Source organism: Sinocyclocheilus grahami, unplaced genomic scaffold, assembly GCF_001515645.1.
Source record: "Sinocyclocheilus grahami isolate Dianchi unplaced genomic scaffold, SAMN03320097.WGS_v1.1 scaffold9.1, whole genome shotgun sequence".
NCBI lineage: Eukaryota > Metazoa > Chordata > Actinopteri > Cypriniformes > Cyprinidae > Sinocyclocheilus > Sinocyclocheilus grahami.
The window spans coordinates 1,888,215-1,908,433 of NW_015505188.1; the positions used below are offsets into that span (position 1 = coordinate 1,888,215).

Genomic DNA, 20,219 nt, shown 5'->3' on the forward strand with positions numbered 1-20,219 from the left:
TAACTGTGAAGTTGCTTAAAATTAACTTGTAATGAATCTGATCGGTGAATGTAAAATGAATGGAAACGAAGATCTAGACTGCAGTGTAAAAAAAAAAAAAAAATTCTATTTCTGCACAGGAAATGGTACTAATTCACACAGTCCTCTCACAAACCACACGCCAACACAGATGGAGTCTTGGGCCATCTTTATGCGCAGCTTGCAGCGGGTTGCGTGGATGTGAATCAAAAACAGACACATGCGTCAAAGCGGTGGGTTTATTGAGGAGGAGTGATGCTTCATCACTATCATTACACACGTGGACACACACATGGCAACGGTCACAGCAAAAAGTCTCCCATCCCATACGACAGGCCTCCCTGATTGCCCTATAAATAGCATAATTATGGCAATGATGAGGGAAATAAACTGGCCTCTCAATTATGTCCATGGATGGCTATATACAAAAGGCTGAACTGAGCAGCATTCATTTAGTGGAATTCAAGGCTGGATTTATAGGTTGTAATAGTATTCAGTGAGAGGGCCAGAGCCCTACAGGCTCATATGTCATGTGTAAATGACCTCCAGTAATTGGATGTAATATTGGGTGACTAGTGATGCCCATCTGAAACCGAACAAAGACAATGGAGTGGCTTCCAAAAACAATCTGAGAGGAGGCAGAGCTCTAAATCCCACTCACGCCGCGATGACTGCAGGCTGTAAAAGATCCTGATTCATGCGAGGCAGGGAACACGCCAGCGTACTGACAGATCTTATTTATGAAGTGCTTCACAGCTTTTCTTCCATGATGATTGTAAAATGTAACATCCTTCCGAGACGTTATCAGATGAATAAATGGCATATATAATGGAAGACAATTATAGCATGCATTACTGTTGCTTTTTTAAAGAGGAAAGCGTTTAATTTTGATACATGCTTGAAATATTGTCATCTTCTGGGTTCGAAATTCATACTGAGTGAACATCAAGTACACCTGATGTGGATAAACACTGTAATGTCATAGTAAAAAAAACCATGCTAGTAGCCTAGTCAATCATAACAGAGCTTATTTACATGTAGAAGTAGCCAAAGCATTCGGCCTAATTCGAAAAAGTTAGATATTTTTGGTGTAAAATGAGTTCAAACAAACAAACAAATAAAATAAATACTGTTTCCAAAACTTTTTTTTTTGTAAAGCCACATAACATAAAACAAAAGTGTACTGTTATGAAAGTACATTAAATAATAAAAAAATGGAAAATAGTAAAAAGTTCACTAGATTTATGATTTTAATTATTCCAAAAAATGCATCACAGTCTGGCCTCTTTAACAACTAGATTCAGCATTAAACAGCACAAAAGACATGCTGGAATACATACTGAGGCAGAAGAAACACGACGGATGGCACAGGGACATGTGCGCTATTTGTAAGTACAGAAATGTCTTGGTTCTATTCTAGGGAAAAGCAGTAGGATGACTCAGTCTAGGACCGTGATAGCCAGAAGGAACACACTCAGAGCTTTCTTTGTGGTTTCCATCTACATCCATTAATGCTTCCAGCTGAATTACTGCTCCAAATATAATTCTGGACTAAAGGAACGCAATTAATGGAAAGGTGTAAGCTAAGATCTGATGTGCAAATTTTGATGATGTTCCTGGAAATCAGAGATGTTTTTAGATTTGTTTCGTATGTGTCAGTCCACTTGTCATTTATGAGTGACAAAGACTTATTTTATTCTAGAATGGTGAGAGCAATTCTTAAATCCCACTAGTATATTTTGTTCCTGATGAAGGAATCATACTTTACCAATATTTTATCCAAACTATTCATTTTGCTCCTCTTTTCCACAGAATAATACATAGTGACCATGTCTGGCAAACTCCAAAAAAAGACAAACAAAAATCACCATAAAAGTAGTGTAATGACTTGTGTGCTATACTCCAAGTCATATTATAGTTTTGTGCGAGGATCAGACTAAATTTGGCCATGATTTTCTTGAAAATCCTCCCCTTCAGTAAGGTGTTAAATTAAGTAATGAGTCACTGAGTGGAATAGATTTTCTTTTTGAGCCAATTCTTTAAGAACTAGTTCATCTGGTTCATAGATCAGACTGATCGGTCTATAGTTTGACTCACTCAGCAATGTGGTTACAATTAAACGTTGGCTTTTCTCTTTAACTTCAGAACAGTGTTATTATTATAGCATTATTTAAATACTATTTTACAAAATGTTATTCTATTTTTAGCAATTTTATGTGCTATTATTATTGTTTTTTTTAATTCCCTTGATCTTTTGACATATAACAGGTCAATGTATTATAAAACAGTGAAACTGTTTTATAATACAAACAAAATGTGTTTGTTTGTTTGCCTTACTTTGCTACTGATTTTCAGAGAGACTGAAAGTAAACGATGATGCAGCACATCAGTCTGAATAGAGTGGATCCAACAACATCGCAACACACAGGTGTGAGTAAACGTGTTTTTACCATTATTGCATTGTCTGTTCCAGACCATTTGATATATACTGAGCATTTATACGTTTTTAACCCAAAAGACCCATGTGGTTTTCAGAGTATGTTAGCATCCATCTGTTATTTTAATAAGCGAAACTGTTAGCCAATCATAGCAGTGGGCGTTTACTTGCAAGTCTTGAATGCGTTCTGCAGAGAGGCTCAAAACAGGATATTCACATGTATCACTTGCACATGGTCACTACAAAACTGTGTTAGACTGAAAAAGCCTGGGTGAAAATTCATAATTCTCCTTCTGAGGTACAAGCCTGGAAAGACAGCACGGTGAATAAATTAAAGGTAGACTTTTCAATTTTGGGTGAACTATCCCTTTAAGGACTTATTTAGAGCAAATGAGAGGAAGACTGAAGATAGGAAGAACAAAGATAAGAATAGTGCCCAGAAGAGACACAATTACATGGGTGTGTGAAGCTGATAGTCATATGGTTTATCATCCCCATCCTTCAGCGGTTTTCTCTTCCTTTCCTCTTATCGCTCTCCTGTTCTCCAGAAGTTCTTGCTGTAGCTCTTCTCAGCCGACCAACAAAGTGATTAATCATAACAGACGCCAAAGCTGACATATCAAAACTGCCTCTACTACATTAATGCATATAGGGATCCACATGCATACAAAAATACACTTCTGCTTTTATAGTCCCAATATAACCTCTGCATCTCAATGTCCATCTCTAATCACGGGTCCAACATAATGAAACCATTTAAAAACATTTTATAGGATTCACACATGTTCAGGGCATTGTTAAAGCTTCCTTTCCAAGGATTAAGTCATAGGAAGACCAATTTCCAATGGGCCGTATCCTGAGTCTACCTAGATTAGGCTTAACCAGAATGTGTGAGCATCAACTTCCATCATCATCATCTTGCTATGGCCACCCAAAGAGGAACAATCGGACACACAAAACAAACATAGACTTAGAGAAAAAACACCCACACTGTTGTCTCTTCCCCGATTTACTGAAAGCATCCAGACTCCTGTGGGTAATAAGGTCACTTTGAAGAGGAACTGCTGTGTTGAGTAACACTGATAAAGTGAGGAAGAGAAAGTCATATGGAACGCTTCCTCTGAGCTAACAGGAAATGAAGGCCTGCGTGACTGCTCATGCCTCAGAGAACACGCTCCTCTGTCAGGAGGTGTAGGACAGTCTGAATTCAGACAGACTCACAAGTGATTCATAATAACACCAGCTAGATTAAGCATCTTACTCACAAATCAGCAGCAGGTGAAAGAAAGGGAAAACATTTAATATCTGTGAGATTTGAAAGAAAACTCTGTATTGGAATGAAATAAAACATACCTTTCTTGATAAGCATGTACTGCTCTGACACCTTGGTTATGTACATGTCAGGTGCCGCACAGAAGTCACCGAAGCCCTAAAATAAGAGAGAAAAGCAAACAATGTATATTAAAAGAGCATATTCTACACTTTACAGCATGCTATTTTTCCCTGAAGCTAAAAGATATTTGTAGGACCATTATTCAACTTCTCTACGGACAGCTTATCCATTAAATTGATCAAAAGTGAGAGTAAAGACCTTTATAATGTTACAAGTAATAATAAATGCTGGTCTGTAAAACTTGCTATTCATTTCAGCTTTCTATTCTATTCAACTTTCTATAAGAATTCTGGGGAAAATGTTCCATGGTTTCCACAAAAATATTAAGCAGTGCAACTGTTTTCAACATTGATGATAATAAGAAATGTTTGTTGAGCAGCAAATCAGCATATTAGAATGATTTCTGAAGGATCATGTGACACTGAAGACTAGAGTAATGATGCTGAAAATTCAGCTTTAACATCACAGGAAGAAATTATATTTTAAAATATATTAAAATATAATATTTCACAATATTACTGATTTTACTATTTTGATCAAATAAATGCAGTCTTGGTGACTGGTAAGTGACTTCTTTCAAAAACATCTTACCAACCCCAAACTTTTGAAGGGTAGTGTTTATATTTTTTTAATTTAAGCCTATTTTAGCGACAGCGTTTACTTAGCATCCTGACAGCGTGCTGTGCTTTAACTGGTTGACAAGTGTTGCATTTATTTTTAAGATGGAATGTCAAGCTAAAAAAATAGTCTAACTTATCCCTTAATTCTGTTTGATTGCATTTTTAAGTGAGTGAGTGATGTGACGTATAGTCAAGTATGGTGTCCCATACTCAGAAATGTGATCAGGCCTTGGTAAATCCGAAACTAACCTAATCATACAGGGACTTCCATACAACCGATTTGCCAACTAGTAGTAGGCAACCCAGTGACTAGTCCATTTCGACTTTCATCTGTAGGTCTGTATATTCCTAATATGTAAATGACCTTGATTCTGAGTGTTAGAGTATGTATACAAAAAACGGCATGGCATCCCCCCTTTAAGGAAGCTGTATAGTATACATGCTGCTATAGAGATAAGCTATTACTGGCTGCTTTAGGTAATTCCACAGATATAATTTAGGCATTTACAGGGAGATCACAAGAGGAAGCATCATCACGACACTACTGTCCTGCCTCTGTGTGGAGAAGCGTTGCCATGGAGACACTCACCGAGGAGACAGTCAGTTCCAGACCCAGTGAGCCCCAGCTGATTACCAGCGCCAACACACCCAGAAAACATACCCTGAGAGAACATAGATAATCGTTATTTCAACCATCATTATATGCAGTGTATACATATTATGCACTGTTTAGAAAAACCCTTCACCCCACTACAATTTTCATAACTTTCATCTATAATATGAATTTAATGGTGGTAAAATTACAGAGGCAACAGTAGGATTCAAAACCATTAAGTAATAAGCACACGTATTGCTATCATCCATATAGCATGTTGTTATATTTTGAGCCTCATATATTTTATATATATATATGTATTCAAGTGTATGTATTCAAAGATGCTTATATATTGTATTTTATTGGAAAACAAGAGAGAAAAAAAACTACATTCTGAACTAAAATTACTGTTTGCAGTATAACAACTCCAAAATCAAAATCTTCCAGGTAAAATGGGTAGAAATTAAAGGGATTTTTTTGGTGATGTGTACATTAATGAAAAGTATAGTTCCATCTGTACCTTTAAATAAAGACAAATCAAGCAGTAGGATGGTATTACAGTATCATGAAATGCCTTGAGTCGGGATTAAACTATGGCAACTTAAAGATTTCATGCTTTTAGCGATTAGCAACTTTTACTGCAGAGCAAATCAATATCCTGACATTTACCTCCTGACACGGCCTCAAGACAAACCGGCTTTTTCGCTATATAATGTGAATGTGAAATGCTAAATAACTTAACATATAGTGAATAAGACAAGCTAGAGGGAATCAGAAAGCCAGCTTCAGGATACAGATGGCAGGCTTTAATGTGAGCTCTAGCCCGGGGGGAAACGATGCACTGCTTCCTCCTATAAGACACAGCAGGTTAACGACGGCCTTAGAGATACAATGGCTCTATCTGTAACACTATTTTTTGGCAGGACTAGTGGAAAAGTTGGGCGCTATCGACGAAATGACTGAACATGACTGGCTCGACACCATGAACCTGAGGTACTAAAGCACACACAGGAAAGGATCAGTCAATACAAATATAAGCCTATGCTTTTTCAAATCTCACTCTATATATATATATATATATATATATATATATATAAGTAGTCCATTTGTGCTCTGTTCCAAGTTTTTGAAAGTCATGTAATATCATGTGTAAGAACAAACGGTATTTGGTTTCTCTCACATCAAACTATAGACAGTGCAATTTTAATGTGAATAAGAATCCACAAGTAAAGTTAAAATGTGACATGTAATTTGTTCAGTAATAACAGTTTATTGTGCAGAGATAACTACAAGAAATTAAAAAAACAACCCATCAAAAAAAAAAAAAAAAACCTTTTTACCCAATGTTTGTGTGCTTTACTTTTATAAACAGTGGGTTTCCAGAAGTAAAAATCCATTCACTTTCCCCATAGGGGAATAGGTTTTAAAAAACAACTTTTAGACCTTTAAAGACAGACCTAATGAGAGCTACGGTATTGTTAATCAATGGTATATGCTTTAGTTAAAGCCATCAGCATCATTTTGACATGTTTTTAAAAATATCTTTTTATGTTCAAGAGTGGAATTCCTGGTGAAAAATTAAATCTCTGCCAATCAGAGAACTGTCACAAGCAAACACCTAAACAGCTCTGTAGTGCATCTGCATTTGAACCTCCATTGTTTTTAAAATGAATGATGTCATTCGCAGTGCTTTCTGGGATTGTAGTTCTTTCCCTCATTAACGTTAAGTACACAGTCTTGTCACTTTGATTTGAAGCAGAAAAGTATTTGAAAATCAGACAAAACGACAGTGGCAGAGTATTGGATTTGAATGCCATGTCAGCATCTGAGGCTCTTTTCATTGCAAAACCTAAGTTACAGAAAATACACGATTTGCATAAATACAATAAAAAGAAAAACCAAACAAAAAGAAAAATACAGCAGTTAAGATTATGCAAGTTGTTTTACATTTACATGTGATAAAAATTCTAAAGCGTTTCTAGTAAAATCTTACTAAGGTTGTCTAGCATTAAAAGCAGGACAGTCTAATAAAATATATTTAATGGAAAGGGGGGTCTTCCAGACAAAAAGACAACATTTGTAATGTTGTGATTGACCTCGCAGCTAGTTGGTTTGGTTCGTGGCTTATAATGCTTTAAGAAAGACTTTTTAAAAATCCTCATGGGAAAAATGAATAAGAAAAATACTTCCGGAACCAAGGCTGCTGAAAAAGTGGGTGGGCAGAGTTGCATTATCTTTGCGACATCAAACTCTAGTTGTGATTCGTATGAATTTTCAGAGTGAACAACAACACTGCAGAAGAGCACAGAATAGTTCATAAGTACACAGATTGGGATATACCTTCCACTGGTGAGTGTCTTAACCAATAGGAGGTGTATCCCAATCTGTGTACTTATGTACTATTCTGTGCTCTTTTGTAGCACTTCAGGTTGAGTGGCAGCATGAGGAAGTAAGCTGTTTTCGGTGAATGTGCGAGACTTCCAGTTCATTAGCCGCTGTAGGGAAATACCGAGAAGAAGAATAAAGTGCAGTAAACGGTAAAACTGTTTGCACAACAAACCAGTGTGTTCACAATAAAGATAATACAGTAAAATAATATGGTAAGACACACCAGTTTACAATATCAAGCAGCAAAACAAGCTGTTTTGTCCAGCTAAAAATAGCTGGAATCAGATACGACCGGAAGCCAGACATATTAAATTTACAAAAAAGCGCCCGCTCTTTATGGGAAAAATAAGGTTGATAGAGCAGTTTTGGAAGAGTGCTAATGTGTCTGTTTTTATGAGCCATGTTGTTCAGGCACTCTGGAGAGCCTGTCACGCTGTTGTTCTTCTGTTTTTCTGTGCCATCTCAGCTTTATAAAACTTCCCAGAGGGGGTGAATCAGAGAGAAGGAGACATTATAATTTCTCTGTTGGAGCTAAAACAGAAGAGCATAACTAACACTTCTTAAATCAATCTGGTGTAACTGCTTTGACTGAGAGTCAAAAATCATTCATCACAGCCTCACGGAGTGGCATTGAGTGCATGGCTCTCTGACTTTTGTGGGTCACTGACAAGAGCAGATCAAATATCGCTGGTCATTTGGTAGTTTCTCTAAGTTTTCCCTGATGTACCACACATGACCCATAGACACATCCATATGACAAGTCTTACCCAATCAGAGTTCCTTTAGAGTTGCGGATGAGGCCGAAGAGCACCAGCAGGCAAATGAGCACATCAAACAGCAGCAGACCCAGGTAGCCCAGCCACCTAAAGACATCAACACATTAACATCACAAACACAGCAAAATCCACAGTCAATGTAACAAACACTGTATAACAATGTATCACAAACTCAAATATGGTAACACTTTAAGAAACATGAACAAATAGTATAAGATGCTTAACAGATAAGTACAAGTATATATAACAGATCAGTTGTATATCTAAATAATGAAATCTATATATGTGAAAAAGGGGACAGTTAGCTGTTTTTCTTTTAAGAAATTGATATTTTCAGTAACCAAGGATGAATTAAATTGATAATTCATAATGTTACCAAAAAAATAAAAAATAAAAATAATATTGTAATAGTATTTCACAATATGACGGTTTTAAGTGCAGCCTTGGTAAGTATAAGAGACTTCTTTGAAAAAAAAAAAAAAAAAAAGTTATAGACGGTAATGTTTGTAAAGTTTGAAATATAAGTTTCATAACACATCTGTTTAAATGTAAATGCTTTGATGAAGTAGCTTTTTTTCTGAAACGTATCCATTCAAAACTTGCCAGCACGATTTTAGGGGTTGTTGTTGTTGTTAGCATAAAGATGGAAACTTTTGTATGGGCAAGCACCATTTACATTTTCAGAAAATGTAATTAAAAAAAGAGAATCAAAGCCAAAATTATTTGGTTTTACGGGTGTATCTTGTTTTGGAAGCCCGAAATTAAACTTGTTTGGCTTTTTAACAGACCCCAAAGCAATTTCTTTCAGTCAGAAATGTAAATGGCTGACGAGAGGTGGAAAGAGGCAGCGAGTGAACAGAATACTAATTTCTATTCTCTCTAAGAGTGCACTGTTCACATCTTATGCGATACAGAGAAATCCTTTGAGCATTTTTTTCTCCTGACACTTTTTGGATGTTAGAAAGGTTTCACACCTTCAAACAAACTGAAGTACACTTCATAATGTGTGTCAGAAACATTTCTAAGGTTGTCGCAACACTAAAATTTACCAGTATAAGGAATTAATACATTCCTGTCAGCCAAACCCCTATTACTAGATATGTTTACTTGAAGTAACCCTTAGATTTTAATTTAATATTTACACATTTACATGTTCACAGTTCGCTATTTTTTTAAATAAATACATTAATTCGTTTTTCATCAACATACAAACCCCCAACACTTTCATAAACTTGAGTTAGGGAAACCCTGACCAATACCTACAAGAGCCTGTTTTACGATTCTCGAAACCAATATTAAAACCAGAGAAAAAAATGTATTTTCCTTTATTAAAAATAAAAAAAATATATAAACACTTAAATTTGGGTGCTGAAATCTTATTTTCTTTAAAATTTTAGAATTGATTTTGTACTGAAGTAGAATGTTTGACATTCTTACATATTTCTTTTAGTGATATTGCCATTCCTGCGAAAGAAAGTACGTACCTGTACCAGTCATACAGTTCAAGCTGGGTTGCCAGATCCTCCAGGGAGATGCTGAGATTCCTCCAAAAGGGAATGCCAGCCATCTGACGAACCAGCTCGCGCCGCTGATCCTGGAGTTTCTGTATGATGGACAGGTAGTCTGTGTGCTTTGCATACTGTTCCTTTAGCAGTCGAAGGTTCTCGTCCACAGTCTGGCTCTGAGCTGATGTACTTTCTGTCACCTACAAACACACACATTTGCTTTGTAAGCTCTTATCTCATGAGCTACAGATCACCCAGTAAAACCTCCAAGTATGTCAGTGAGATTGTCAAGCTCTGGTGTGTTTGGAGAGATGGAGCACCATGTGAACATAACCCAGTGTGCATCAGTGCCTCACCAGTCTGTGCACTCCTGACACGGTACGGTTGGCATGGCGGAGGGAGTAGGTAAGCCGATTCACACCGTCACAGGTCTCACCATTGCCGTAGAAACCAACAGCAATGCCGGCACTGTAAGGAGACACAGAGAGAGGCATGAGGAGGAGGGGACAGGGAATGGAGGCCTTCAGCAGAGCTGTGATAACCCTGAGGAATAGGTCAGTAATGTCCCAAAATCCCTGCACACAGCCGGAAGAAAAACGCATACATGCCGCTAATTCAGATTCCTGATAACACAACTGAACACACATAAACGACTTATTAAATAATAGTGAAGGCTCACAGATCCTTCAGGGCACGGATTTACAGCAGTCATTCCAAAACAGAGGTACTTAGGAATGTTTCAGGGGTACATGTAAAGATTTGAAAAACATTTAAATATTAAAAATAAACAATTCATCTTGTGAATTTTTTTCTGTAATAACCGCATATACACAATCCTTTTTGGCATTTATTTAATAAACAAAGCACACACAAAATGTATGACAATGCCCTAAAACAGACGATTAATAGTCATAATCACAATTATTTCTTAGACAATTAATCGTCAGACAAATTTCATAATCGTGACAGACCTAAGCTTACTGCATTACATATAGCTCATAACCAGAAGGTTGCTGGTTCAAGCCTAATAAAGGCCAACCTGTGAATAAGACAAATAGCCCTTTGCTCCATGGGGACTGTCAATGTAATAAGAGCCCTAAATGTTAACAATCTAAATGACTCCTCACTTACGTCTTTGTACAGTTAGCAACTAACAAAATGCTCTTCTGTGGTCACAAAGAGACTTTAGTCCATTTAGTCAAAGTGTCTGTGCAAGTGTGAGAACCACAAAGAGAAACATATTGGTCAAATGATCGATAGCACTCTATGAAACTCAACACAACATTGACTCAGACTGTTGGGCTACTACAACAGCGCTGGGAGAAGACCGATGAAAACGAATCGATTGCTCTAACAGCTTTGACCAACCAGAGAATCAGGTCACAAACACACGGCTGCCCCACAAACCTACTGATGCCGTTCACAGCAATGTACTCCCAGCAGCGGACCACCTGCAACAGAGATGTAGATGACCACCAACACAGCCGACTTGAACTTGTTGCCTCACCACCAGGTGGCAGAACAGCACAACCCGCCAATGGGGCTTTCAATCCCACTCATTCCCATTCCCCTCCCTCTCTCGCTCAAGTATGTCACCCAACTCCATTGTAAAGCATTCAATGGCAGCTACAATCAAAGGACACCCCGCTTAAGGGGGTTCTGCAGCTAAACAAAGAGCTATTCACCGCAGGACAGGCCCCGCAGCTCTCAGCCAGAGTACATTTAAGACGCATTCCATGTGCTTGCCAGTTTTATAATTTGCATCGCGAACAGGCCAAAGTCTAAGTATTAAGATTTCACAATAATGCGTGTATTGTGAAGGACCCATTGTCTCTGAAGCACTTCACAGGAAGTCACTTGAGTTGAAGCGAGTGACAGTCTCTCAAACTAAACTCTATTTTGTAAACAAGCAGTCAGTTGTGTTAAACCGACGAGGTGTGTTGGTTTTATTCTCCATGTGCTGTACTGTACGGATGGGGCGTGTTGCAGCACGAACGTGCAGATCAGGAAGCAGATGTCACCTCGCCGTCCCCCCCGAGGCCACGGTCATGTGACCCATTAGAAAGGTCTCAGTGGAGTTCCCAGCATTCCTGCTACACTGTAAATCTGGTGGATAATCTGCATAAGCAAAGTTAACTAAATACACAAAAACGCACTATAATCTCTCACAGCACGACATGAATGGCTAGAGAGTGATGAGGGCCATTTCTTTTCTCATATTGTTTGCATTAAAACAAATTATAATGCTACTTCTGTTTACACTATTACAGAACTATGCAATTGTGTCACTAAGAAATTATTTGTATGTAAGAAGCAGAGGTTCATATTCCCCAAGGAGGTAGAAGTAAATTCATATTTCAGGTCTATATGTTCAAGGTGGCATTCTGTAACGAGTTCTTTAAAAAAAAAAAAAATAGAATAAAAATAAATAAATTCCAAAAATATTTCCATGACAGACCAAAAAAAAAAAAAAAAAGCAATGTTCAAGGACAGAAATGCTTAGTTATAGCTGCTCAGAGATGAATAGCAAACAATACCTTCAAAAAATGTACTGGTACAATACTGGTATAACAGTGGCCCTGAATCTCATGATTCTGTCTGAATCTCATCACTGAATATAAGATGTGATATCAAACCAAGTGGCATCTGTGAACAAATCCTGCTTAAGCTTTCCTCAGCAAGAACTTCACTTTTCTGAGGCATTTTTGCAACAACATGTAATAAACTGGGGTAAAGTCATTTTAGTGGATGTATAAAATCAAGAACAGACCCTGTCAGGGAAACCACAAATGTAGTTGATCACATTAAGTATGAGCATTTTCAGTAATATTTGACAACCAGAATGTGTAATTATGGATACTTTTGTTAAATGTTTTTACTTAAGTGTAACTTTGCCATTTTTCTTTAAAATAAATGCCACATGGTTTGATATTTTGAACTTGCAAAGCAATATATTTTTAAACATGGTTTAAGTATACTTTTTAGGGCCACTGTATAGCATGTTACGGTTTCCTTACCATAATCATATACAGCGCCATTGTATTTAAATGGTACTGTACGTTACTTCTAAGAATACTATGGTATTCCAATTGTAATAGTATCAAACAAGGTATGGGTAGGCCAAACAAACCTGTCAGCTATTAAATAAAAAAAGGCAGCAGTGAGGTTCATAGGGTCAGATACATAAAAGCATACAAGATTTATCTCAGATTATGGTTATACTGAGAGAAGGGAAGTGATTGTGGATTCTAAAGCAAAATATGACCAGAGGACATATCAATCAATGTTCCCGCAGCTGCGGCCTTTGGTGGTCCGATATCACTGCTGTCCTGTATTAAAGAAAGCTCAGTCTGTCTGACAGTGTCTTTTCTGGGTCACAGCTCTCATGGGTCTATACAGACATTCTTTAAACAAACAAATAACAAAAATAAGCCACATGACTCATTGAAATCTATACCAGGGCTCCCCAATGCTAAGAAGCAGGCTTTAGTTGCATAACATATAATAAGTAATGACCAGTGATTGCTGATCAATGTGAATGGGGTTAAATGCTCCTTAGAGAATAACACTCCATTGACTGGACAGATCACACTGAGCTATCTCATTACTCATGCTCGTCCTGGTGCACCCTTCCCCCTAAAGCACAGCGTCCTGAATCAGTGGGGATTTGGTTAAGTGGAGTGTCACACAGTTAAGACGAGACTGGTTCGGTCACTGTGCCCAAAGAGTGAGCAGCCTTTGGTGTTGTATACATGATCTGTATACAACAGCTATAGTTACCAATTTTGAAAAAAAAATGACACACACATACATATAAATACATACAATACATACATAGAGAGAGAGCGAGCGAGAGAGCGAGAGAGAGAGAGAGAGAGAGATACAAAAAGTGCAATATTCATAATTCATGCAATATTTATAATAATTTATTACAACAACAAAATGAGTTCTTTGAAAAACAAAGAAACATATTACACATTGCATAGAACAAGCGGCAGGTCTATCAGTTTGTAAGACTTAACGCACCGAATTTTGGACCCTCCATTGCTATAGTTGTCATTTTTGGATTCAATCCCACATTTAAATATGGTTCTCAATCTAAAGATTTTAAAGTCTGAAGCTACCAGTGAATCCTTTAATGGATGTCTGTGATGGTTACAATACTTTAGCACTGAAAAAACATAAATAGAAACCTTCTGACACTTTCGGAAGTGTTTAAAAAAAACAGCGCCTCTGAGCTATCATTCTAGTGAGACAAAAAAAGGGTAATGAAACTCTTATTTTTTTCTCTTATAGTTTATTACAGATTATTGATATTATCACAATATTCACATTCCCCAATGTTATATTGTCAGCAAAAATATTGCGATAATATTACATGTACTGCCTACACTGTCCATTAACATTAGCAGAGACAGAATAGCTTTCATATGTAAGAAATATTGACATTATAACTGAAACATACCTAACTGAACTGAATCAAAACTGGAATCAAGAGCGTGTGAATCAGAATCGAATCTGGGAATCTGCTATAATTAAATAATTTGTATATTATACAATGATGTACAACTGGACAGATCCATCATATTTCTGGTATAAAAATGTTGGATGAACAAGCTTATATACTCCTGTCTCAAACCATTCAAAAGCCCAAATCAAATGCACACTAGCTGCTGTGATGCTATCAGAGCCTTTGAAGTGGCTTCAATGTCAAGTCATGAGCTGATTAGCATAAATTCTGTAAAGGTTTCAAAGTCTTGCACTGGATTTCCATAATCTTTAGTTATGTAGCACTACAGCTAAAATATGTCTGAAGCTGGAGACATCGGAAGTCCAAGCGTGAAACTTAGGTGCTTGTGCATCTGGAATGAGTCCTCCAGGCTGTTTCACACCAACTACATTCAAAGTAGTGGACTTGACTTGCAAGCTTCCAACTATATCAATTCTGATTGAACAGCGTGCATTTGAATGGATTTCATCTGTACTAAATAATCCACGTGGTGCAACAGAACACAAAATAGACAATAAAGAAACACACATATGAAGGAGCAAATAACACAAACCCTAAATGTTACTCACAATAAACAGGAAACATTTAGAGTAGGTGCTAACCTACACGACTGATTGGACAGTGAAGGAATCTACGGTTACATGACTTAGATTCTGCGGTTTACGATCACTCCTCTGCGTCGTCATGAATCATTGATTCAGGACAGGGGATTGCATGTCTCAACCACATTTTGTAAAACATTCTTGTACTTTCTGGTTTCTATTTGAGCACTCATGTGTTTCTTCAAATGTGTCCACTGAGATTTCTTGTAAAGCTCTCAAAATAAGTGCCTTCATCAGCAATTCCCAAGAGGTTTCGCCATACAATTTGCTTCCAAGAAAGAACAAAAATTTTAAACTCTAGATTTCCATTTCAATAGAAGCAGAATTAGTGGATATATCTAATACTAAATCCAATAGCATACGTTAAACTTTAGGTCCAGACTGCAGATGGTACATATTGCAAAGGCTTCTTACTAAACAGTTAGTTTCAATAGGCTGGCTAGATCCACAGATTCTACAGCAAGACTGTCCACTGAACGGACCGTATGAGCTCCTTTCCTCCTCATGCATAAAAGAGGAGTAGTCCATGCAGAATCAGCACTTTTTCACATTTTTTTCACAGCCTGTGAACAAAACGGAGAAAGTGTTCTCCATATTTCCACTTCCACACAGGACCAGATGTGCATTGATAAACTTTCACAGAAGGGAAGATGCTTGCTCAACATACAAACTCACAGCAGAAAGAAAGAGATAAGAGTTTTAGTGACTGATATAGCAAAAGAGTGAACGGGGTGTGAGACTGACAGAGAACGACAGAGAGAGAGAGAGAGAGAGAGAGGGGATGTGCAAGACTAACTCTTCATGGATTAATTAAGTAGGTCCCCACAGAATGAATCTACACACTTTTCCCCCCACAATACAAAACAAAACAAAGATATAAATATTATCTTTTGGATAAATTTCTGAAAACTCATTATGGTCTTATTTTTATTGATTTGCATTATGTTATATGTATTTTTTAAAATGTGCACTGATAAATAATCTAAGTAATATTAGGATGCATATTAACTATTAGGGTCCATTTTGCTTCCATGGTGGCTTCAAAGAAGGTAAGAAGAGACATCAACACTCCTTAGAATATGTTGCCTTGTCTTTGAGCTCTTTACAACTTCTGAGCTGACTGATATAGCAAAAGAGTGAACGGGGTGTGAGACTGACAGAGAACGACAGAGAGTGAGAGAGAGGGGATGTGCAAGACTAACTCTTCATGGATTAATTAAGTAGGTCCCCACAGAATGAATCTACACACTTTTCCCCCCACAATACAAAACAAAACAAAGATATAAATATTATCTTTTGGATAAATTTCTGAAAACTCATTATGGTCTTATTTTTATTGATTTGCATTATGTTATATGTATTTTTTAAAATGTGCACTGATAAATAATCTAAGTAATATTAGGATGCATATTAACTATTAGGGTCCATTTTGCTTCCATGGTGGCTTCAAAGAAGGTAAGAAGAGACATCAACACTCCTTAGAATATTTTGCCTTGTCTTTGAGCTCTTTACAACTTCTGAGCTGGAAAAAGAAAAAGAAAAAAAAGAAAAAAAAGGTACATGTACTGAAGACAGGATTTACTGCTTGGTATGTAACTCATGGCCATAAAGTTCTCACCTGTCATCTTGCCTGACAGGACAGCTAAGAACACACAGAAGAAGATTCACAAAACTACACAGCAGGCCCTCTCTCATGCGGACACCATTACAGGCGGACTCCCTGAAGAGTGAACACACGTTAACATGGACAAAACATGAGGAGCGGTCATGAGACGCGGGGGGTGGTGGTGGAAAAAGGTGGTGGTCTTTTATGTGAGTCCTTGATGATGGCTGTAATGCCAGAAGCCACAAGTTAGGAATTGCTGGGAAAGACGCTGCCATAGCAACAGGGTTTATTTGAAACAGGACAATAGCCGAGCCTCAACTTTCCCACCAAATTCTTTTCATTCACATTGTGCATCTATTTTGCTTTCGAACATCATCATAACAAAAGTCAGCATTACTTATTCAATCTGTTTGTTCATGAATCCTGCCATTGGTTTGTATTCACTCAGAGAAACATCTTGACCTCTTGAATTTTAATGGATTATAATGCACTTGATATAAAACAGCACTACGGTCGATTCTGAAGACAATAAAAGGAAAACTAGAGTGAAGGACAGCAGAAACATTCTTTGTGGTTTCATGCATTACAGCAGCAGCACCAGACAGAAGGTTGTAGTCTGAAGTAATGACTTTCTCATGCACAAGCCCACTTTATTCTGCAGCTCAGCACTTGTCATCATCGACATTATAACACACCAGGAATAGCCAATGAAACAGTCAATGTTTCAACTCAGCAAATTTCACAAACCAATCAATAGACACCCTGTGATTAATCCAAGCCATCTAAAACGTGTGTATGGAGGGACCTAGAGGGGATTCTCAAGGAGTTAAATCACACAAATGTGCATTTTTCTCAATTTGCATTACAAATTAAAAAATGTTTTAACCATTTGCTACACACCATTTCACTATGAGATCCAAATGACCTAGACATGATCATGAAAAGTCACCTACAGATCATCAAAATCAAGATACCACGATGCCAAAAACTATGAAAAAAAGGACATTTGAATTTGAAAGTAACATTAAATTTGAACAACTAGAATTCATAGGAATGCACTGATATTAAAATATGTCCGATACCAATAAAATGACAGATAGCTAATATTAAAATTCTATACTATTTTGCCTGAATAAATGAAAAACAAAGCACTTAAAACTATTTTAAATGCTACAAGCATTTGAACAGTCAATAGCAAATACTTAAACTAATAACAAAACAGTAGCTGATTCAGAAGCGCCAGATTGTCATAGCAAAGTCAGAATGACCTCCTCTCCTAGGTTCACGGAATGGTCGTCCATAAAGAACAGCATTGCTGTTCAGTTGTAAGTCATCTTAAAGATTCCTAAATGCATCTAGTTTCGGAAGGCCAAATAAAGTGCTTTTGCTTTCGTCTAGAAACACACAGCGTCTCCCTAACATGGCTGCTTCAACACTAACTGCGGTTACTGAAACCACGCCTTCTTTCTTTGCGTGAACATTTGGGCGGCATTATGCAAATATTTCCACATAGTGAGGTAGATATGTGGGGGCGTGTTAGAACGAGCCGTTCTAAGAATATCTCTTTGGTTTTGAGACTTGAAATCGCATCATATAACCCCTTTAACTAAATCTGGGCGCTGACACTAGCTTAAAAGGTTAGTTCATGCAAAAATGAAAATTTGGTAATCAATTATTCATAATCATGTCATTCAAAACCTGTATAACTTCCTTTCTTGTATTGTAACCAAAACTGTTTGGTTACCAACATTTCTCGAAATATCTTCTCCTGCATAAAGCCAGCCAATGAGTGCAAAAGGTTGAAACTATTGCCAAAGTAACACACTAAAACAGAACAGTATTGGCTAAGCATTTCAGTACTGCCATAAAACATGTTTCTGGCCTGATGAACTTTCATATTGATACAGTGGACATTTTCTTTTGGATAAATCTTACATTAGCCCTTGCCACTGAGGAGTTCTGGGGCTACAGGTAGAACCAGGGCTCCAGACTGCGACCATTTTTTCTGCCTGTGTCACCAAATTTTGTGTGCGGTCGCACTGGCGCGACCACCGCGTTGGTAAACTCAAAAGCGCTGCAATTTCTGTTGCATATGAGAAACATCAAACGGCAAATGAAACTGAAAGCATAACACACCAACGCTTAGAGAGTATACTCGCCACGTCAGCACGAGCGCGAAGGTGCGCGCAGCAAAAATGACACGCATATCGAGGAAACGATGGATGGTTTTCAAGCGAAAGTCAAGTAAAAGAGCTCTTCTTAAACCAGAGAAGGTGAACATGCTGGTATTCTTGTGGGGGAAAAACATGAAAGCACTGTCACCGTTTTACTTTTCTGTGTTTTCATTTTTGAAAAATTTGTTATCTTTGCTGTTTACCTCACATTATGCTATGGCTCTCTTTTATTTGGCGCGACCACCGCGTTGGTAAACTCAAAAGCGCTGCAATTTCTGTTGCATATGAGAAACATCAAACGGCAAATGAAACTGAAAGCATAACACACCAACGCTTAGAGAGTATACTCGCCACGTCAGCACGAGCGCGAAGGTGCGCGCAGCAAAAATGACGCGCATATCGAGGAAACGATGGATGGTTTTCAAGCGAAAGTCAAGTAAAAGAGCTCTTCTTAAACCAGAGAAGGTGAACATGCTGGTATTCTTGTGGGGGAAAAACATGTTATCTTTGCTGTTTACCTCACATTATGCTATGGCTCTCTTTTATTTATTTGATTACTCAGTGTTTGCTAAACGTTCTGTAATTTATTATTCGGTATATAATACAGCATGTGATGTGTGCCATGCCTCATTTAATTCGTTTTTGTTAATTAACTTTTTGTAAGCTAGTTTGTCATTGTATCGTACCGATTTATTGTTGTTGTGCTGTTTAATTAAGAATAACAATGAATCCATCTTTTGTTTTAGTCTTAAAAAAATGAAAGGTGTGACAACAAGCATCCGAAGACCGCGGCTTAGAACACCGCAAAAGAGAAACTCCCGTTCACAAAATTCAAATCACAAATAATACTACTGATGATAAAGGACGGGTTGAATGTTAACCACTTTCGTTTCCATATAACTATAAACTATAATAAAAGTTCATCAGCATGCATTGAATAATCCCATGTTGTAAATTTCTTTTATTTATAAAATAAAAAATATTGCGACCAAATCCTGTGCTCGTGCAACCAGCTGAGAAAGTTATTTGCAAAAAAGCGACCAGTGGGAAGAATGAGTCTGGAGCCCTGGGTAGAACCCACGTGGACCTACAGCTAGAGGTGTCAGAGGTGTTAATACAGCCACACCGAATCCCAGAGAGAGCTCCAAATGAACTACAGAGTAGGGGTGGGCGATATGAGCTAAAATTCATATGATATTTTACACTGTCCAGGCGATATCAATATTATATTGCAATATGAGAAAAAAAATTACAGGCAAAATATTTTAACCTTATATAACTAGAAAAATTGAGGGATTGGACATAGACCTGAAAAGTATATTTTTATTGCGCTGTTGTTTTTCTCAAAAAGTGCAAATGTGCAACATGAGGTAGGCCTGTTTGAATTAAATACAATTAAAATTAAATATTGTGTTTGAGTTGGCCAGTGGTTCCCAAACTTTTTCTGCCAGGCCCCCCCTTTTGTAGATAAAAATATTTTCAAGGCCCCCCTCCTCCTCCCCCCCCCTTTTTTATTTTTTAAAGAAAGTCTCTTATGCTCACCAAGGCTGCATTTATTTATTAAAAATACAGTAAACACTGTAATATTGTGAAAT

At 37.4% G+C, this 20,219-nt stretch overlaps 1 protein-coding gene across 3 annotated transcripts in view; it reads right to left on the reverse strand.

Moving 5' to 3' along the window:
- LOC107591862 (protein tweety homolog 3-like) overlaps window positions 1–20,219 on the reverse strand; it is a 68,778-nt gene that overhangs the window by 22,342 nt on the left and 26,217 nt on the right. For all 3 annotated transcript variants that reach the window (XM_016281150.1, XM_016281145.1, XM_016281139.1), the window contains exons 3-7: window positions 10,089–10,200; window positions 9,712–9,932; window positions 8,219–8,314; window positions 5,058–5,130; window positions 3,809–3,884 (exon numbers count right to left, since the gene is read on the reverse strand). In XM_016281150.1, coding sequence (XP_016136636.1) covers window positions 3,809–3,884; window positions 5,058–5,130; window positions 8,219–8,314; window positions 9,712–9,932; window positions 10,089–10,200 — 578 coding nt within the window. The remainder of the gene's footprint in view (window positions 1–3,808; window positions 3,885–5,057; window positions 5,131–8,218; window positions 8,315–9,711; window positions 9,933–10,088; window positions 10,201–20,219) is intronic.